A 22,837-nucleotide genomic window follows, 5' to 3' on the forward strand; every position below is an offset into this window, starting at 1 on the left:
GAAGAGGGATAGAGGAGAGGATAGGTGGAGAGGAAACAAACAGGTACCGAAAGGCCTTAACAAGGAACTTTTTCTCTTTTTTTCAAGTGTCAAGGAATGCAAATTTTTCTGAACAGTCACATTAAACTCAAAACATTAATTCTGTTTCTCTCTCCACAGATGATACCAGACCTGATGAATTTCTCCAGCATTTTCTGTTTTTGTATTTTAAAAGTGCAGAGAGAGCAGATGCCAGGGTGGATCTGAGAGATTAGGAAGATGGTCTAAAGTTTGTTTGAAGAGAGAGATCCTGAGGTGATCCTTGAAAGAGGAAGAGGTTTGCAAAGAGACAGCTGAATCAGCCTAATACACTTGTACCAATAGTGAGATGAAGGGAGCTAAGAAACACTGGGACATAGCAAAAGGACCAGGCATTTCAAGAGAATATAGAAAATAAACAAGTTGTTGAGATAACTTGGAACAAGGTCACAGAGGAAATTATAAACCGGGATAAGATTAGCACTACAGATGTGTTTCATAATTTTCCCAAATAGATCTTATTTTAACACCTTTGTTTGGGACATGTATTTTTATAAAATGTTTTAAACAATGAGCAAAACATTAGATGACTGACAAATAACTATTTGATGTATACTTGTGTAACCAATATTTTGTGAGCTGTACCACAAAAACATGCATTTTTTTAAATCATGAAATGTCATTGGGCCCAAAAACCTATTCCATCTCCTTTCCTAACAAAATAAGTTATAAAGATCACTATGATTTTAAATATGTGACATTGCAGAATATCAGAAAACTATTGAAAACAAGTGTAACAAAACAGAATGACCAGGAAGTTATGGTTAATTGATGTGACAAAGAGCAATATTGAGCTATTATTAATGATTGTTCCTTGTATAGTTATTATAAAACTGTTTTTAATAAATCTTCTTATACAAGATGGTAGAAAGATATTGTGAACAAATGTAATAGTAATAGATATTTGATGGTTATTAATAAGTGTTACAATGCAGGAGATTATAAATTCGCTTTTAATATATGTGATAATACACATTGTTATAAACAGATCATTAACAAGAATGATGAGGCAGAGTATTAGCTTATGCCAATGTGTGTCACAGGATATTATAAAAATGTGGTTAATAAGTGAGATAATATAGGATATTATTGCTCCATCAGGCATAGAGCAATAGAAAGCTCCTGGATTTTAAGGGTGATTTATCTCATGTTGCATTCCAGATCAGAGGGCTAAAGAGAAATTTTAAGTTAAACCTGTGGGAAGTGAATTTTCAATGTTAAAGTTGTTATGGTTTTTCTCAATCTCCATAAGAAACATCACAGAGAGATATTGACAGGGACAATGCATGAGGTCACACATCTTATCAGCTGGGAGTTCTGAGCAGTATGTAATGTCTGTTTTAGAATTATGTTCATATTTTTGTGTTTTTTTATTTGCTCATCAGAATGAGATATATCCATGCTGGGAAGTAAAATAGTTCTCGTTTCATAAATAATAGAAAATGCTAAGGTAATGCAACAGGCAGCCAAAGCAGAAGGTAGGTTAACCATCAGGGGAGAAATGTAGTCTTGTAGCACAGTGCTTTGAATACAATGGCTGAAACGCAAAGGAATGGGAGTGGAAACAAAAATAGAAACTGCTGGCAAAATTCAGCAGGTTTGGCAGCATCTGCAGGAGAAAACAGAGTTAATATTTCGAATCCAGTGACCCCTTATCAATCTACCAGACCTGCTGAGTTTCTCCAACAATTTGTATTTTTGTTTCGGATCTCCAGCATCCACAGTTGTTTTATTTTAATAAAAGAAGAACTTCATTTTGAACTACTTCCTCAGAAAGACTAATATTCAGGTTAAAAGCTGGCATATAGCCGCAAAATTCAGGAGAGTAGCACAATGGATTGTGTATTATGCCAAAAAGTCATTTTATTTGAGAAAACATCGTGGAGAAAGATACATTGTTTTTCATTTCTTGGTTCCAGTGTCAGTAACAACTACTTCCTGAATGTAAAATCTGGAACAGAGATTTTTTTAATAGAAGTGAAAGTTACCACATAGGAAATTTTTGCCGTATCACTGCAGACTGTCATTTTTTTTTACTTTCATGGGATGTGAGTGTCACTAGTAAGGCCAGCATTTATTACCCAGAGATTAGTTAAGAGTTAATCATATTGCTGTGGGTCTGGAATCACACAGACCAGACCAGATAAGGATAGAAAATTTCATTCCATGAAGGTCATTAGTGAACCAAACATGTTTTAATTTAAAACAATCACCAATGGTTAATAGTCACCTCTAGGCCAGGTTATTTTTTAAATTCCAGATTTTTTTTATTGTATGCAACCTGCTGCCATGGTGAGATTTGAACTCATGTTCTCGAGCATTAGCCTGGACTGCTGGATTGGGACTGACTGCTATTTTTACCTTCCATCCGACCAGGACCTGGTAGAATTCACACCCACAACCAACCCAATACTGCTGTAAGCTTCTTCAGGACAAGAACAGCCCCAGTAATGTAAATTTTAAAAATTTATATGATGTTTTCTTGTGGGCCAAAAGAAGGCAAACTCCTCTAGGACCAATAAGGAAACATTGGGCCTCCTGTATCTAGACATTCCCATTCAACTAGCTATGACTCCTCTTAAGAACACTTCTTTTATAGTTTGCTGGTAGGTTCTGCCACTGCAAGTTCCGAAAGGTGGCATCTGAACTGCCTAATTTAATTGCCCAGTGGCTGACTTCCATCTGGGAAATTGCAAGTAACCAGCCAATGAGAGCTAGTCAATAAAATCTATCCTCTGGCAGAGTTAGTCATTGACCTGTTTCCTTTGTCCCCGTGATGTTACAGATTAAGGAGTCTGCTTAAGTGAACTGGTCAGTTGCACCTATTTTTTTTCCTTTTTACATTTAATTTTAACTGTGACTGTGTTTGATGTCTGCTTTGTGTGAGTGGAATTTAGAATCAAAGAAAATTGGGTTTTTATCATAGACATTTATTAGATTACCTTGTAGTTTAACTTTGCTTGTGTATAGCTACTGTATTACTAATAAATTGTTAAACTTTCATTTAAGCTATAAACCTGAAGTCTGGTACTAATTATTCAAAAGGTCTGATGAGAAACCATTAGGGTCAGTTTTGAGGGTCATTGAACGTTTTAATTTTACTTTATTGTGAATTCAAGAATAGGGAGGCTGATTTGATTTGGTTGTCTGTCTCCGTATTGTAATACATTGCCTTGATGGAAAATAGGCTTTACTCAGACAAAGCACAGAATTTTCAAAATCTAGCAAGGGAAGTGTAAGAGTACCAAAACAAATAAAAGTAAAATAATGATTCCAGGAGATGAAAACAGAAAGTTATTACAGGAATGAAAATCAGTTAAAAACTAGTATGACTTGGAAGGAAAGTTATTGACCTGAACTGGAATTTCTTTTTCAGGCATGCAAAATGTGTTTAAACCAGTTCTTTCCAGGTTTTGCTGTTTTCTTGCCTAAACAAAAATTAAAATTAAAGTCAAAAATTAAAAATAAGGTATGACTGTTGAAAATTAAAAACAACATTTTGATCACTATTTTATCATATCAATGCAGGTATAACACAAGTTAAATGAATAATGAAAGCCACTTAACTGTATCCCAAAAAAATACCCAAACTTCAACTTCACAGAAGCAATTGCTACTTATCAGTGTGACCTTCATTCATTTCATGCACCACTCAAACATATGGGTCATAATCTTATAAGGGCCTGAACAATGTGACTCGGGTAAGGAATGTAGCAGAATCACACGAGAACTCTGATGAGACCTATCTCAATGTTGGGAGCAACTTGCTACTTTTTTTTGTACATCTACCAGGCAGCAAGGAAACATTCACACTAGGCAGTGGCAAGTTGACATAAGAGGGGGATTAATGCTTATTAATTATCTCATTAATGGCATAACTCACCTAATTAATGTTCACTTTCCTATCTTACCAAACATACATGATTTTGTGGCTGACCTGCCATTATGTTGCCAGTGAGGGAGAAAGCCAGATTACCAACCCTTGCCCATTGGCCCAATAGCCTTTGAAAATGATTAAGCACCAAGGATGCTGGTCTTTTGATAGATATGCACTGAATGGTGAGTTGTTCTGGGAATGGCGTGTGGTAAGCTGGTGCTAGAATCAGAAAGGAAAGATCCATAAGCTAGACAGTTAATGCAATGAGTTTGGTAAGACACAGCAAGAAATCTCATTTGGCCTTGCAGGGGAAATCTCTCCAAAAAAAAACCACAACTGGCACTTAGCCAAAAAGGAAAGTGAAACTGACAGTGTAGTGCCAAATTATGTGTTATTTTGTGCTATGGGTTCCTGCCCAGTTAAGAACTGATTGTGATTGCTGATGTATGTATCCTTATAAGCCATTACAGCCAGCAGACAGCAGAAGCTTCCATACTATTATTCTTTACGAAGGGTCACTGGACTCAAAACAATAGCTTTGCTTTGCCTACAGATGCTGCCAAACTTGCTGAGTTTCTCCACTTTCTGCTTGTTTGTCTGGTTAGTTTGGTGCCTCATTTGCTGTACAATTCAGCACTAAATGCATTACCAATGTGGCTTGCTTTCTTAGGCAACTGATTGGAATTCTATTTATTTGCAATCACCTGATGTAGAGCAGAAATCGTTAAAATTGTTATGTTTGTTATTTTGACAGGCAAACCCTCCACCCATTATTGTAAACACCGATTCTCTGGATTCTGGGCCTTATGTAAGTATTTTACATGATTTGCTGCTTATAATTCACTGTGAAGGAGATGGTGTGAGTGCCCTGAAAACAGGTTGAGGAAGTGATTTTTGTCTCATCATCTTCTGTCATTGGATTGATTTCTCAGCTTCTCTAGAGTGACTTGAGAGGGGTCTTTGCATGGTTCATTCTCTGGTTGTGTGCCTGGTCGCCAACAGTCCTCCGAATCCTCCAAAGATAGTGGCTGGGGCTGTTTCTTCCTTGGCCAGTTGTGGAGTTATCACTGTGAAGTGCTCATCAGATTGCGTACGCATACTCTCTGCCAAAGGCTCACCCAAAGTGTCAGTATCTGAGCTGATAGATGGTGCAAGAGGAAGATTTGCCAATTCTGCCTCTGAGGCAGCGGCACTCTTCTCCGCAGACATCAGGGAGGTGGTTTCTGTAGGAATAGGCTGTTTCTCTGTGTTGCCAGCGGTGGAGATGCTGGTGGAACCTGTGAGACAAAACACAAAGAAGGTATCACAGCCAGAGGTTAGAGATAGTAAGAACTGCCGATGCTGGAGTCAGAGATAATACAGTGTGGAGCTAGAGGAACACAGCAGGGCAGGCAACATCAGAGGAGCAGGAAAGTTGACGTTTCGGGTCGGGACCCTTCAAAAATTCTGAAAAAGGGTCCTGACCCGAAACGTCAACTTTCATGTTCCTCTGATGCTACCTGGCCTGCTGTGTTCCTCCAGCTCCACACTGTATTATAACAGCCAGAGGTTAGTAGTGGTGTGCAATGATTGAGAGTAACAATGGGGGTCATTGTGAGAGTTGCAGTGAAATGCGAAGTGAGACTCACTTGCTTGGCAGTACATGGATGTCTCAGCATCCCCACAGGAGCAGACCCAGTCTTTCCAAGAGCCAAGATTCCTTCCTTCTTGGGGCTGAGGAGCTGAATGACCAGTACCTCTCCACTCATCCAGGCTCTTTCTACCCTATTCCCCTAGAATGAAAGAAAAGGCGAAATTGAGTGAGGTGAAAGTGGGTAACACAGCTATTAGTGCTGATTAAGGTGGTGTGCCGAGTGAATAGGTAGCACAGAGGCCATGCAGTGTTCATGATGTGCGAAGTTAGTGGGTGTGAGGTGAGAGTGGATGAGGGAAGATGTTGCAGACAGTATTTCAAGTGGCAGTACATTAGCCTTGGTCGGAAGCACATTCAACCCATCAAGTCCACACTGACCCTCAGAAGAGCATTCTACCCAGATTCCCCCTCCAACCTATCCCTGCATATCCCATGGCTAATCCACTTAGCCTGGACATCCCTAGATACTATGGGCAATTTAGCATGGCCAATCCACCTGACTGCGTATCTTTTGAAGTGTGGGAGGAAACCGGAGCACCCAGAGGAAACCCATGCAGACATGGGGAGAATGTGCAAACTCCACACAGACAGTCACCTGAGGTTGGAATCAAACCCAGGTCCCTGGCACTGTGAGGCATCAGTACTACTCACTGTGCCACTGTGCCTTGGACCTGGAGCTCAAATGATAGCCCATTAAGCTGTATGATAGCTATAAAAGTAGCCCATTGTCAGTGTCAGTAACTGTACCACTGACTCAAAGGCCGTGTTGAGAGACATATGTAAGTCACCTTTTTGAAAATCTAATCACTGAACTCTTAATGGAGGCACACCCCTCTCCAATCTGATGCTCACAGCAAATATGGCAGCAGTTAGAGCTGCAGTGCCAAATGCAACTAAGTTAACATCCGTTCCTCTGGTTGAAGGACCTCACTTGCAGATTGTTTTACAGGTACTCTACATTTCTAAATTGACTGCAGAGTTACACACACATTCATCAGAGTGTCTCAAAAACAATTTACCCCTGTACCAGAGCAGGCATTTGATGACTGTACAAAACCTTTGAAATGCCAGACCTATGATCTGGTTCAAGAGATTCCTCTCTTGATTGGTGTGTCTGACTTTCCAGCAGCAAATACTTCATTAGCTTCTATCTCTAGCTCCTCTAGTCCCTGTTACGCAGGACATCATCCTATGTATTACACTCAACTTTCTCTACTTCACCTGAGCTGATGTCTAGAAATTGTGCTGGGGAAGGAAAGACCTGTTGATAATCCTGTAGAAAGGTGATGAAGAAGAGAGGAGACATTCCTCTTGATGCTGTTCCCAGTGTCCTTCTGCTAGTATACAATGGTCTGGCATATTCAACCAAATTTTAATCTGACACATACTTAATATATTGTGACTAATTTCATTTGAGCAACAGGAACTTAGTAGACATAGAAGGGAAATATCCTATCCAATTTCTGTTATTTCCCTATCTGCATTGTTTTTCTCTTCTACTTTCAAAACTTCTTCCTTTAAGGGGTGAGAGATTAGAAGCTGGGGATCCGCCACGTAGAGCACTTCCCTCATTTGGATTTTAGGATATTTTAGGATGAAAGTAGAGTGTATTAATGTCCTCGGTTTGCTATCTTATGAAATAAACCCTTGGGCCAAAGTACTCCCTAATATGATTGTAACTGATACAGGAAACAAATAAACATATATAGCTTGTGCCTCATACTTTCAGGGAATGGAAAAAGCTGTGAAGATTGTCATTGTACCTTATAAACATTATAGGACAGATATGATGTTAATCACAAAGAAGGCAAGCACTATGATAAATGTGTTTATTCCAATTAATTTTCATGAGGTGTGATTGTCTAATTGTGCCATGGCTAACCTGGTAATGCTGCTAAACTACTGAGTAGCCTAGCTGGCTAAGATTGCAAGTGCAGTCACTGCTATCACCAATTTCTTTCCATCTTGTCTGGCAGCCTCCCTTTTTTTTGGCCTGTTTCTTTCATTGCCAATATCTGCTTCCTCCTTTGCCTTGTTTTGGATGAAATCTATATGGACAATAAAAAAAAACTAGGAGCTTTGGGCCCTATTTCCTTTATTTTGTCTCGTTCCCTGCTCCTAGATAATTGCTGGTCTAGCTTTTCAGATGCAGTCAGTATTATACTTCCATCTTCTCCCACCTCCACCACTACCATTCCACCCTCCACAAAAGTCAGCGCAAATTGTGCTGGGGTCCTCAATATTACAAATAATTCTATTTCAGAAAGTTTCACAAGGCCAATGCCAAGTCATTTCATTTGGGAGACATCCCATCCTCTTGAATGAGCCACTATAGACCAACCACAATAAAGTGTTGGCCCGTAGCAATGAATGTAACGAGTTCAGATTGATTATTCAAATCCAACTACTATTAAAAAAAAGCACATATTCAGATACAAATTAAGGACATTTTCTTATAAGAAATGTTACTGTAAGCTTGTATACATCACTGATGAGGCCATACTTGAAATTCTTCTTTTAAACATGATTCTCAAGGAATGTTGGTACACTAAAGTGAATTGAAAGAATTAAGCATTTAGGTTATGAGTTTAATTGAAGAAGAGGATCAGCTCAATCAAAGGTATAATGGTGAGAATTGTTAAATAACATGAAGGAGATGAGTTGTAACGTGGATTTTCGATGTAGAACTGAAAAGACATAAGAAAACAAAAAAGTATCATCTAGGTAATTTGAGAGATTAGGAGGAAATCTCCCTTACTCCCAAAAATAGGTGAATATTTGGAATGCATTCCCATTAAAAATACTTGTTGTCATCCCAATTAGAACCTTAAACGCATGTTGAATGGTTATCCATCATGAGTAGAATTATGAAAAGTAAGAATATATATTGATGAAGATGATCAAATGCTTCATGCAATAAGATTGTTGCTGAAATGTTAATACTATAGCAATCTAAGTTCAACTGGTTGTTAATGTTAATTGTGTAGGACTATGAATTATTTGGTCCTTTTTTATGTCTCTGGCAAAATGATTCCGCAACCTTCACTACCTGGACTAAAATAGATGAAATAAAATGCAAACGTTATTTGTCTACCTCATCTGAATAATTGTGGCATTGGCCCATGTGGCTCCTATGCTGCTGTCAGCTCCTGCCAGTTGCCTGCAGACTTTACATGCAACAGGACAGCACAGAGACTTGTGTACAGATCACCACAGTACCAATAACCTGTTCTTCTTCAAAACAGGCTTTATCTAGAACACAAGCTACAGTAAACAATATTGCTGCAATGTAAGTTATGGCAAAGTGAATATCAGGTTAGAGTAAGGGATCCATAGTGAAGAATTGAAGCTGCTAGCATGGGTAATGCAGCTGGACAAGAGGAGAAACACTGTGGGCTGGATGCTCAGTTTGCCAATGGGCCTGAGCGCCAGTGTGGAGAGGAATTGCAAATTGCACTCCTGTAGAGCGCCACCAGATTCCAATTCCCCAAAATATGACAGTTTTCAAACATGGAAAACTACGCACTTCCAACTAACAAACTGTTGAGCTCCTTAACCAACCTCAGAGGAGTAGTTTGAAATTTTCATCGGCAGGCACAGAAAAAACACAATGTCTGGGTCACATCAGTGTGCAACTGTCATAAACACAGCAACAAGCCATGAGGGCTACTAGTCAGCATACTTAAGAGAATAATGCTCATTTGATCAACCAATGACACAGAGTTGTGACTGCTAGCATTGAGAAACTTACTTTTTTGAACAGTGAGTAGTGAAACTCCCAAGAGTGACATGAAGCTGCTGGTATTACTTGGGCAACAGAGATTGCCAGAGGAAACCCTGGTAAACAAACAGTGCCAGTTATGAGTGCTGAATTCGGAGTAGGCTGCTCCAACATTGGAGAAAGCAGCAGTAAGGGCTTCAATAGACCATTCTCCAGATCAACACGGAGCAGAGGAACACAAAGATGGACCGCAAGAAGAAAAAGATGCAACCAAGACATTAAATCTACAACCTAAGAGATGCAGGTGAAAGAACACCAGTGTCATAGGATATTGTATCTAACCAGGCAGTTTGTCTTGGACACACTGGGCCACAATGACCTAAAGTTTGACAGATGTCATTACAGTTACCTACCTACAACTGTCAAGTCTGTAGTACTTAACTTCTGTGCTTCTGGATTGTTTCAAGGATCAGATGCAGACCTAGCTGGCATCTCAAACTTGACAGTTCATCATGCCCTCAGGCAGGTCACAGATGCCTTAATCCAAAATCACTTTCAACAGGCAGGCCTGCTTTGAGGTCTTCAGGGTTAACTGTCATGAGTGGATTATCTCAGATAAATCTTACAGGGGTCTGAGTGACATAGACAATGGCGATGTGTGGCAGAATTGAACAACAAGTATGACAAGGCCCATTTCAACATCAGGAGCAACTTGTGCCATCTTTCATGCTTTTCACAAGACATGGCAAGATTCTTACTAGATAGTGACGAGATTCCAATTGATGGAGTTTAATTGTGGTTAAATGCCATGTTAAGACTACAACTTGCCATATTAATATTCAGCTTGCCACCTTACCATGGTCAAAGTCAAGAAAACCTGACAAGGAAACAGAATATATTTCAGAATAATGAGGTGTACAAAATGATCAGAGGTATAGATAGAGTGGATAGCCAGAGACTTTTTCCTAGGGTGGAGGTAGCCATTACGAGGGGACATAGTTTTAAAGTGAGTGGAGGTAGATATAGGGGAGACGTCAGAGGTAGGTTCTTTACTCAGAGCGTGGTAGGGGCATGGAATGCATTGGCGGAGAGGGTAATGGAGTCAGCCTTGTTAGGGGCATTTAAGCGGCTATTAGGTAGGCATATGGATGATAGTATAAGGTACGGGCGGAGGTTAGGTATATCTTAGGTTTAGGGTAAAAGTTTGGCACAACATCGTGGGCCGAAGGGCCTGTACTGTGCTGTACTGTTCTATGGTCTACTTTTTTAATATATTTCTGAAGGATTCAGCTCGCTGCTTGCTCTGAATGATTTCCACATTGCTTACGCAGCCCAGGAAATGATCATTAGTGCTGGCCACACACTTTCTCCACAGAAATTGGCACATGGCATCCGGCAGACCCTCATGACAATCCTAAAACTTCTCCAATGCACTAGTATTGCCGTCTGGAAACACAGACTTGTAATGCATGGTATCTTGGCAACTAGCAGCAAAAAGCTGAAGTGAATTTCTTTGCAAATAGGCACGTACACCCAGTCCACAGACTGTACTAGGCTTCATCTCAGGGCTACACAGGCTGCATCTCAAGGCTGCTGGCTTGCTGTCTTAGTGTTCACCCACTTAACACCTTACCTGCATACTCACAGCATCACTGCCTCACCTTGCCTTGCTGTGCCAATTAGCACAGTCACAAGAACAGACAGGTTGCCTTGCTGCTAAGCAATCCTCAGTCAAAGGGCTTATAGAACCTCAGCGCACTACATGAATATCACAAGTACTCTATGTGCCAGCAGCCCATGCAGCAAACACACTGCTTATGCAGCAAGCAAGCAGCCAAGTATGCAACACTTAGGAGCGTAAACCTCAATAGAGTCCATGGAGGCACCATCAGTCGGGTGTGGGGTGAGGCTAGACACAGTAAGTCAAGGTCAGGTATCTTCCAATACAAGTCCAAAACATTGGCCACGGTCGAGTATCCAGTCAGATGTTTTATTGGTCAGTGATCTGTGCCTCTGCTGTCCAGGAAGTGGGTAATGGTCATTCCATTGGCTCAGTGGTAGACAGTCCATGAAGTAGGGCTAATGCAGTAAGGGTGACATATTGACACCATTCAGGGTCTAGGTAAGTCTCGCCCAATCATGTTAACTGAGGGCTGGACCAGGGTCGGTCTGTCAGGTTCATCCATAAAAGCTAAGGGGGAAGGGGCCAAGTGGAACTATTGCTATGGGACTGCAGCTCAGCAGGTTACTCGGCAATAATAAGACCATCAGGGCCTTGGGGAGGGCGCAGTACAGTTGTGAAGGGAAATGATAGGATTTGCAGTGGGGGAAAAAGCATGAGTGGAAGGATATAATGTGGGTAGAGGGCTGTCCACTACTGGAAGCACTCTGGCTTGAAAGGGGTAGTGGGTAGCACACCAGGTACGGTCACCTTGCACACCAGGGTCTGTGTGATGGGGTAGGTTCATGTAGACAGGTGGGGTGGGGACTTGGGAGAAGAGTGAAGGCTGGGTGGGTTTACAGGGTGGGCTACTAGGGAGTGATGTGAATGTGTGGGGGCTCATTGGCATTTTCAGAATGTGACCCCACCGGAAGAGGAGCACTCATTGTCACCTTCCATCAAAGCGCAAATTGAAAATTGTGCTATAGTGAAGAAAATAGCCGAAGTACGCTCGGAGTGGGTGCGGTAAGTGACTCAACCCTTAAGGGGGACACTGCAGCAACCACCAATCCCAGGGCTTTAAAAGGGCAACAACATTGGTCACAGACTTATAAATGGTACAGCACTCAGGCATGCAGGCTTGCCATTCCCTAGCCATCCTACAACATTGACTCTGTCTGTCTGTTGCACCTCCCTGGCACATCTGATTGGTAACTCATTCATAGATTCATCTTTCCACACAGAGGGAGCAAACCATTAGGAATATTAAACTAGGAAAGCCAAATGTATTGGCAAGACCCAATGCCGTATGTACACATCGCTCTCCCTACTTCTGGTTGGTTCAGTTGGCTCTATGTACAGACTTCCATTCATTGAGCTTGATCTATGGCCATGATCTATTGCCACATGGTGTGAAAATAGATTTTGCTTCCACAGTCAGGTGCTCACCTGACTGTGTACCCTCACTCACTATGCTTAAGGTTACCCCTGAGATATCGGTATTTGAGCTTGAAAGGGCTGAGGAGGCAGCCTTGCCGATGCTTCCTCTGAGGCTTCGGCACTCCCATTCTTGGAATTCCAGGAGGGCACATCTGGTGAAGACAAGCATTTCTCACAGAGGTCGTGAGAAGGCAAGAAGAAACTGCAAGACACAAGAGATATAGCGCCGCAGCCGGTGATTAGATGTGATGTGCAATGATTGAGACGGACAGCAAGGTTAATGGGAGAATGGCATTGGAATGAAGAAAGTTACTACTCACTTGATGGAACATGCAAGTTTTGGCAACCTTGCAAGAGCCTGCAAGGGTGAGGATATTGTCCTCATAAGAGGTGAGGATGCTGATGTCAAGCAACTCATCCCATCTGTACAGGCTTGCTCTGCCCTGCTTTGGACTGTCTTGTAACACCAGAAATTGGGGAAATTAGTCAGATAACAGTGGGTGACATGGTTGGTAGTGTTGGTGCTTGTGAGGGAAAGGTGTTCAAGTATTCCAAAATACTGAGGAGGCAGTGCAGAGAGCATGCAGAATTAGTAGTGTGGGAGGTTGTGGGGGAAATGGGCTGAGTGTGACTGAGGGATGGTGTTGAACGCAATAGTGAGAGTGGCTAGTATGAAAATTAGTGGGAAATGGGTGCCATAGCTCAGACTGAGGGAGTATGAGATAATGGAAAGCAGAGGGTTGTTCTGCCAGCATGCGCTGAGCTTTACTGGAACACTGCAGCAGGTCCAAAACAGAGATGTTGGCCAGGGAACACGATGGTGTGTTGAAATGACAGACAACTGAAAGCTCAGGGTCATTTTGCAGACAGAACTTACGAAGAACTCACAACTCTGTTCTACGAAGCGGTCGCCCAGTCTGTGCTACATCTCCCCAGTGTAGAGGAGACCGCATTGTGAGCAGCAAATATAGTAGATTAGATTGAGTGAAGTGCAGGTAAATTGCTGCTTCATCTGGAAGATGTGTGTGGGACCTTGGATAGTGAAGAGGGAGGAAATAAACAGGCAGATGTTACACCTTCTGTGATTGGATGTTAAGGTGCTGTGGGGTGTGGGGAAATGTTGGGAGTGGTGGAGAAGTAGACTAAGGTGTCCTGGAGGTAGTGGTCTCTGCAGAAGGCTGACAAGGGAGGGGAGGGGAGGGGAGGCGAACACGTGTCTGGTGGTGGCATTCCACTGGAGGCGGTAGAAATGGCAGCTAATGTCCCTTTGGAACTGGATACTGGTGGGATGGTAGGTGAAGACATGGGAGACCCAATCGCTCTTGAGAGAGGAAAGAGAGGGGTTGAGGGCTGAAGTACAGGAGATGGGGTGGTTGCAGCTGAGGGGCTTGTCAACCAAGGTGCTGAGGAATCCTTGGTTGAGGAAGAAAATGAACAATTCTGAGGCCCCCTTGTTGAAGTTGGCACCATTAGAACAGACGCAATGGATATGGAGGAAGCAGAGGGTGAGGATGTATTGTCAAGGTAACTGTAGGAGTTTGTGTGTTTGTAGTGGTTATGAGTGGCCATCCTATCCCTAGAAATGGAAATATCGAGAAAGGGAAGGGAGGAATCAAAGGTGGACCAGGTCAAGGTGAGAGCGGGGTGGAAATTGGAAGCAAAATTGATAAACTTTTCCAACTCCAAACGAGAGAGAACAGCACTGATGATTTCATCGATGTACTAGAGTAAGAGTTGAGGGTGGGAGCTGGAATAGGACTGGATAGGGAATGTTCCACCAATCCCACAAAGAGATAGGCATAACTGGAACCCATGCTGCTACCCATTGCCAACCCTTTGACCTGAAGAAAGTGGGAGGAGTTAAAGGAGAAGTTGTTCAAAGCGAGGATGAGCTCAGCCAGGTGGAAGAGAGTGGTGGTGGATGAAAATAGTTCAGGCCTGTTTTCCAGAAGAAATGGAGAGCCCTGAGACCATTCTGATGAGGGATGGATATGTAAAAGGCTTGCATGTCCATAGCATAGAGGAGGCGGCTAGAGCCCATGAACTGGAAATTCTGAAGCTGACATCAGAAGAATCACAGATTTATGTGGGTAGCTACTGGACAAAGGGAGAAAAAAATCAAGCCGAGGTTGGAAGAGATGAGTTCCGTGAGGCAGGAGCAAGCAGAATCAATGAGTCTGCCTGGACAGTGTAGTTTGTGGATTTTAGGAAGGAGATAGAAACAGGCTGTTTGGGGTTTGGGAAGTATGAGCTTGGAGGCAGATCCAACCCTGTCTTTATAATCACACCTGCCACAAGGGTGCTGCTGTTGTTGTCTGACAGGCTGAGCTCTACATCTCAGACACCTCCTCCTATCTCCCCTGGACCATGACCCCACCATGGAACAACAGGCTATTTTGTCCACAAATGTTACTAATCTCATTTCATCTGGTGATTTCACCCCCACCTCCAAGCTCATAGACTCCAAACCTGCATAACCTGCTTCAACCTCCTGGCATCTGGCGTCACTGAGAATATTGAGGAAGATAATCTGTTCATGGTGTATGACTGTTCTCAACTCTGAACTCACCCTCATCTTGCAGTCCAATCTTAACCACCCTCCACATTGATCTAGTGCTCAGATCCACCAGCTCAGCACATACCTTGATTGGTGTAGAGTTCAGATCAACATTACAGGTGGTTCAGAGGAGTTTTATTCAATTGATACCCAGGATGAGCAGGTTGTCTTATGCAAATAAAACAGTTGGGTAGACTGGGCTTGTTTCTACTGGAATTTTGAAGAATGAGGTGTGACTTGATTGAATTGAATAAGATCCTGATCAGTCTTGACAATGTGGACATAGGCAGTTTCCACTTGCAGGTCAGTCCAAAATTAAAGGCTGCTGTTTAAATGTAGGCATTTCCCTTTTTAGGTAGAGATGAGGAGAGTTCTTTTTCTGTCAGAGGATTGTGTGACTTTGGAACTCACTCCCTCAGAAGGTGATGGAGGCAGGTTCATGAATTTTTTTAATGCAGAGGGAGATAGATTCTTATGAGACAAGGGAATGCAAGTTTACCAGAGGTACATGGGAACATGGAGTCCAAAACACAAACAGATCAGCTGTGATCCTATTGAATGGTGGAGCAGGCTTGAGGGCTGAATGGTCTACTTCTATTCCAATTTCATATGTCCATATCAGGTGATCCATCTGCACATGATTGTGCTGCAGCCAGCACTCACATAAAGGCTGGTGCATTTGGCAGCTCATATCAGGATGAGATGGCAAATGCATATCACTGCATAGGACTTGTATGAGAACCTCAGTATGATAGCATAGAGGAGAATACTGAATGGGTGTACACGGCAAGATGTTGGTGGCACTGGCCAGAAACTGCCTGTCACTGTCAAGAAGCATTCAAGACTGATGCTTCAATTTGGCAGGAAAGATGCCTTGAAACCAGCCCTCTCCGTAATCTCTTCTCCATATCCATGAAGATGCAGAATCAATACAATCACTGCCTACCCACCTGTTGCATAATCTGCATTAACAGGTCACTTATTCCTCCGCTTACTTTTTGAAGGCGTGGCAACCCTCTCCCATGCATTGGAGAAACCACCAAAACATCTTCAAAAACACTTCAGACATTTTTTTAAAAACTTTAATTCTTTCATGGAATGAGGGCACTGCTGGCTAGGCAGCATTTATTGCCCATTCCTAATTTCCTGTAGGGCAGCTGAGAGTCAACCACATTGCTGTGGGTCTGGATTCACATGTAGGCCAGACCAGGTAAGGACAGCATTTTCCTTCCCTAGAGCACATTAGTGAACCAGATGAGTTTTTCCTAACAATCACAATGATTTAATAGTAGTTGTTAGATTCTTAACTGCAGATTTTTATTGAATTCAAATTCTACCATCTGCTGGGGTGGGATTTGAACTTGAATCCCCAGAATGTTACCTTGATCTCTGGATTAACTGTCCAGCAATAATACCATTAGGCCATTGCCTCCCCCATTTCTAATGGAAAATTTTGCAAAAGTTACTTAGCAATAGTCAGCGTACCTGGGTGACATGGTGGCTCAGTGGTTGGCACTGCTGCCTCATAGCGCCAGGGACCTGGGTTCAACTCCACCCTCAGGCGATTTCACGTGTGGAGTTTGCACATTCTCCCCGTGTCTGCGTGAGTTTTCTCTGGGTGTTCTGGTTTCCTCCCACAGTCCAAAGATGTGCAAGCTAGGTGGATTGGCCATGCTAAATTACCCATGGTGTTCAAGATTGTGCAGGATTGTTGAGGTTACAAGGTTAGGGTGCACTGCGTGGAATGTCTTTGGAGGGGTTGGTATGGACTTGATGAGCTGAATGGCCTGTTTCCACACTGTAGAGATTCTATGATTCTATGACCCTTTAAACAATGGTACTATGTTGGTCCATCTTACAATTTCATGGTTATTTTTCTCTTGAATAAACAATGCAGACTCTCTATATTCATTGCCCAAATTTAGGATTCTAGTGTCACATCAGCCAGATGGGGTTTATATTGTCAGGATAGTGCTGAATCACAGCTTTCCCCTGCATGTGAAAGAAACACCCACGTGGATTCATATCTTCACAGAATGTCATGCAGACTGAGCAGGAAGCAGCTGGTGGCAACAGGTGGACACTGAGCATGATGCATGGCATCTAAAATGCTGCTACATATACGAGGCAAATTTTCATTCAGAAAGCTTTACTGGATTTAAGTGCAGAAATCAAGAAGAGAGTTTGCAGAAACTTCACAGAGGAGACTAAATTAATAGGATAGCATGCATGTTGGATTAGATGAATAAAGTTATGATTAGGTGCTGACAAAAAGTGTGTCTATACAACAAAATGGCTTTGTGTCTTTGTAACAAAAATGTCCTACACGAAAAGTGAGAAAGGCATGGCTAACAAGGGAAGTGTATTAGATCAAAGGAGAAGACGTATAAAGTTCCAAGAGAAAAAACCTTGTAAGGCTTAGGGTTGGGAGAAATTTAAAATTCAGCAAAGGAGGACCAAGAAATTGATAAAGAATATGAATGTAAAATAGCAAGGAATACAAAAACAGATTTGTGAAAGCTTCTGTAACTACGTAAAAAGGAAAAGATTAGCAAAGACAAATGTGAGATTTTTTGCAGGCAGATAAAGTGAAACCAAATAAGTACTTTGTACCATTCTTTACAAACACAAGAATTTTCCCTGAAATAATTAAGATCCAAGCGTTTAGTCAATGTGTGCAACTGAAATAAACTGGTATTAGAAAATAAAGTAGCACTGCTGAAATCAATGGGACCAGAAGTTGACCCGGAACCCAGTAACCTTCACCCTAAAATGTTGAAAAGGATGGCTGCAGAGATGGTGGATGCAATGCTGATCATATTTCAAAACCCTATTAATTCTGCAACAGTATCTACAGATTAGATGGTTGCAAATCTGACGACAGTGTTTAAGAAAGCCGGAAGAGAGAACATGGAACCAAAGATCTGTTCACCTCACATCAATAGTTGGGAAAATACTAGAATCTATTATAAAAGATGTGATTGCAGATTATTTAGAACTTAATTGTCTAATTTATCAGAGTCAACTTTTAAGGAGAATTCATGTTTGACAAACCTGACAGAGTATTTTGCAGATGTTATTAACAAGTTAATAAGAGGGAACCATTGGATGTATTCTGTTTGGATTTTCAGAAGGTTTTTGAATAAGTCCCACAAAAGAGATTAGTAAACAAAATTAAAACACATAGAATTAGAAAATAATATACTAGCATGGATTGAGCTTTGGCTAACAAGCAGAAAGCAGTGCATAGGAATAAATTGGTCATTCTGAGGTTGGCAGGTTGTGACAAGTGAGGTACCGCAAGGATCGTTAGCCTTTATCACAAGAGATTTTGAGCAAAGAAATATTGTTTAAATTGCTTAGAACATAGTGAGACCACACTGGAGTATTGTGTGCTTTTCTGGTCCCCTTTTCTAGGGAAAGATATACTTACCATAGAGGGATTTCAGCAGTGGTTCACCAGACTGATCTGTGGGAGGAAAGGTTAAGAAGAACTGGGACTGTAGTCTCTGGAATTTAAAAGATTCAGAGATGATCTCATGGCAGCATACAAAATTCTTAAAGAGATAGACAGAATAGATGCAGCAAGGGTGTTACCCCTAGCTGTGGGTTCTATAACCAGAAAACACAATCTCAGAATTAAAGGCAAGCCATTTAGGACTGAACTAAAGAAGAAACTCTTCACTCAGATGATGGTGAACCTTTGGATTCTCTACCTTAGAGAGCTGTGGAAGCTCACTCATTAAGTAAGTTAAAGAAGAATGTGATGGATTTCTAATTGCTGATAACATCAAGGACTATGAGGATAGCAGGAATATGGCATTGACATGGATGAATACCATTAGTTCCTGTCTTGAAAGCAAAGGTGCAATTCAACCTTTCCCGAAGTTCAGAAAAAAAGCAGAGATTTTGGTAATGTGTCCCTCACCTTTACAGGATCAGCCACATCTCTATTGAATTCCACTTTTAATATTCAAGCATAACTGAAAAGTTCAGCACTGCCCAGTACTTGATTTCTAATTTGCTACATTCCTATTGGATGAGCAAGTTAAGAAGCGTCTCTTTCTGGGAAAAATGAGATTCCCCACAGTTTTTTTAACCATGATTTTGAACAAGAAAGAAATTTAGGTATGTGATGCATCATTTGTTTAAAATAATGAAATTTACTTTTTTTTCTCCCCTAGGCTAATGGGAGTGATGGAATGTACAAATATGAAGAGATAATCCTGGAACGTGTGAGTAGAATGGTTTGTCTTTCCATGTAGGTGTGTAATGGTAATTGCATTTCCCCAGTTGGATTGTTAATGGTAGTATTTTATCCAGAGGGATTGTTTTAATGCTGTTCACCCAGCAGAATCCAGGCAGATAAAATAAGCTGTTCACTTGTCTAATGAGATCCCAGCCCCAGTTCCTACATGAAAGCTTGCTGTTCAATATTTGCCTGCTGGCAACTGCTTTTGAACCTGTTCACATCCATTCTAGATGGACATAGACCAACCACATTTATATAAAATGAGGCTCAGGGATTAAAATGCTCTGACAATCAAGCCAGTATCTATATTTTCTCGCTGTTCCATCTCTGTACACCTGACATCCTGTTCAAGATGGATAGCAGTCCCCTTGAGGGAGTGGGGGTTGAGGGAGTTCTTTTAGTTACCTATTCATTTATCTTTTGCATAATGTATATTCTGTATTAAAAGAATTATCCTGGAGTAACAGTGTTATTTTAATTAATGAGATTTATAAACAGTGGTATCTTCTGGTGCAGAGTATTGTCTGCTCAAATACATGATCCATAAGCAATTCTTTTGACTCCAGGCCTGGCATGTTCATTATTGATTCTCCAGTAAATGAAGTCATGTGATTTTTAGGATATAGTAGCCATTAATGTATACCTCTATTGATAGATAGGAGCATATTACTCGCCCTCAGATTTAATCAATGTAACTATGTGCATTCATTTGCTAACCTATTGGTTTTTGGAAACCAAAACAAACTCCTTAGTCTCTCTTTATCATGCTGCCAAAGGAAAGTAATGATTATTCAGTGGAGGTGAGATCAATTGTTCAATTTTTAAATGTCAGACTTTAAACATAACTGAAATCTGGAGACCCCTCACTGGTATTTAGCATTCAGAGTGTCCTCATCTCTGGGTATTTACTGAAAATTTACACTGTTGTTAATGAAAACTAGAATGGACCCTGCAGGAGGATTCACACTACATCTTTTAGAAATGGCTAAATGCCCTTACATCTGTAATCATTCACCTGGAAAGGTTAATAGATCAATTCCAAGATCAAAGAAGGGGCCCTGTTATAGGAAGCTCACAATTACAAATGCTGCAGGTTGGTGAGGCAGAGAAATCAACATTATTTATTGTTGTATTTCTGGATGGTCCTTCACAGCATCGATCTTGGTATAGTCTGCTTACAATGATTATTTTCTTCATGATTCAATATTAAATTTTACACCGCATCCTTCCCATCATTACTGAACTCATGCGGTAGAATTTTCCCAGACCTCTGGGGACAGGTTCAGGTCAAGCAGGTTATGAAAGTCTTGGCAAGTGACATGAGGACTGGATCCTGATGAGATCTCACCTCTTCCAGCTTTCCCCAGGGTCAGCACTGAAGGTGAGCAAGAACTCCCTTGGTTCTGTTAGATAAATAATTAGATTTATATTTAGATTAGATTTATTTATTTGTCACATGTACCAAGTAGAGGAATACGTAAACACGGCGAAAAGTGCACAAAGTCGCCATTCACTGGCGCTGACTTGGTTACAAAAACCAGAACTAAAAGATTTAACACAGCCAAAATGTAAGCAAGAAAAAAAGTCCAGATCTCAGAGTCCCAAGTCCCATCTCCACAATGGTGCAGGTGCCACTCTAATCGCTAGGACACCCAGGAGGTGCCACCAAGCCACCATGCGAAAGGCCCACTCTTACTGCCGACTGCTGCTGCCTTACTGGCCCGCTCTCACCGCCTTACCGGCCTGTCTCACCACCTCACCGGCCTGCTCTCAGCGCCTCACCGGCCTGCTCTCACTGCCTTACCGGCCTGCTCTCACTGCCTTACCGGCCTGCTCTCATCGCCTTACCGGCCTTTCTCACCACATCACCGGCCTGTCTCACCACCTTACCGGCCTGTATCACCGCCTTACCGGCTGTCTCACTGCCTTACCGGCCCGCTCTCACTGCCTTACCAGCCTGTATCACCGCCTTACCAGCTGTCTCACTGCCTTACCGGCCCACTCTCACCGCCTTACCAGCTTGTCTCACCGCCTTACCGGCCCGCTCTCACCGCCTTACCGGCCTGCTCTCACCGCTTTACCGGCCTGCTCTCACCGCTTTACCGGCCTATCTCACTGCCTTACCGGCCCGCTCTCACCGCCTTACCGGCCTGTCTCACCGCCTTACCGGCCCGCTGTCACCGCCTTACCGGCCTGTCTCACCGCCTTACTGGCCCACTCTCACCGCCTTACCGGCCTGTCTCACCACCTTACCGGCCTGTCTCACCGCCTTACCGGCCTGCTCTCACCGCCTTACCGGCCCGGTCTCACTGCCTTACGGCCTGTCTCACCACCTTATCGGCCCGCTCTCACTGCCTTACCGGCCTGTCTCACCACCTTACCGGCCCGCTCTCACTGCCTTACTGGCCTTCTCACCACCTTACTGGCCTGTCTCACCACCAACTGCTGCCTCCTCATCAGCCCGCGTTCGCCACCAACTGCTGCCGCCTTTCCGACCTGCTTTCACTGCCGCTTCAGCCCACGCCCAATCTGCTGTGGCTGCAGACAAGGCCTGCGCATTCATCTCCTGCCATGCAGTTCCTGGTCGCGATCCGACTCTTTAGGTAGATAGTTAAAAGAGCAGGGAATGCGGGTGGGAGGGATAGAATTACTGCAGAGAGGAGAGAGGAAAAGAAATGAAAAGAAAAGGGAATTGGCAAGCAAAGTGGAGCTCCGAATGGAGCAACTTAACCTTCCTAATAATTAAGAGGTTGTTGAGGATGTTATCAAGGCAATTATGGGGTCTTTAAATCCTGAATACTGAATAACACTCATTTCTCAACTGTTCTGCATTACTGCAGTGGAAAGAGCTTCTTTCATGAAATTGACAAGCTAGGAATGCTTTGGTCAGCAAAATTGAGTAGCTGTAAATATGGCCATTGAAAGACAGCTACGCAAAGCACTTCTGTTCACTAGTGTTTTCACTGCTTGATGATAATGACCAACTTCTTATAAAGTGCTCCAACTCGTGCAGACAGAGGAACAGCACTTTGAAATTTTCTGAACACCATGCCTCTGGGGATCATAACAGTTGCTGCTGACATCTGCAGCCTCCCGGAACAAGACCTCCTTTCCAATGGACCCAGAGGGCACACATTGTCAATGGTCAACAGGTGCCTGTCTTTGGATTCCCACTCAGGTCTCTGCGTCTCACCAAGTAGTGAGGTTTCATCTCCTGTAGGGAGAGAATGTACTTAGGTGTGACTAATGACTTGAAAGAAAGATATCATTTGTGGAGAATGACTATGAAGTTTGGGTTTAAGAGAGCAATAGGCTGTGAGTGAATGTGAGGTGAAAGGGGAAGTGAAATGCCTGTAGCAAAAGGAATGACTGCAACTGTAAATTGTATTATTTTGAAGAGTACTGTACAGAAGAATGCTTTGTGACTCAGAGTGTGCCATTCCACTCATCTTCAATGACCTTCTGAGGTTTTAGATCCTTTTGGTGCCACTAAACAGAAGAGCAGTTGACATGCTTGATCACATCCATGCCTACCCACATAGTTGGAGAGGTTGTCTCTCCATCCCAGTCATGGCTTACACTTCAATGTGTGACATCCCTCACTGATGCCCCTCTACGC

General features: G+C 42.4%; 1 protein-coding gene and 1 long non-coding RNA gene across 3 annotated transcripts in view; one reads left to right on the forward strand and one right to left on the reverse strand.

Moving 5' to 3' along the window:
• dlg3 (discs, large homolog 3 (Drosophila)) overlaps nt 1–22,837 on the forward strand; it is a 474,567-nt gene that overhangs the window by 235,692 nt on the left and 216,038 nt on the right. The window contains exons 5-6 of the mRNA XM_048604865.1: nt 4,710–4,763; nt 19,151–19,201. Coding sequence (XP_048460822.1) covers nt 4,710–4,763; nt 19,151–19,201 — 105 coding nt within the window. The remainder of the gene's footprint in view (nt 1–4,709; nt 4,764–19,150; nt 19,202–22,837) is intronic.
• Nucleotides 20,440–22,837, reverse strand: part of LOC125484787 — a 39,196-nt gene continuing 36,798 nt past the window's right edge. For both annotated transcript variants that reach the window (XR_007263603.1, XR_007263604.1), the window contains exon 3: nt 20,440–20,621. This is a non-coding gene — a long non-coding RNA (uncharacterized LOC125484787). The remainder of the gene's footprint in view (nt 20,622–22,837) is intronic.

The sequence above is a fragment of the Rhincodon typus genome, chromosome 14 (assembly GCF_021869965.1).
Source record: "Rhincodon typus isolate 14 chromosome 14, sRhiTyp1.1, whole genome shotgun sequence".
Taxonomy (NCBI): Eukaryota; Metazoa; Chordata; class Chondrichthyes; order Orectolobiformes; family Rhincodontidae; genus Rhincodon; species Rhincodon typus.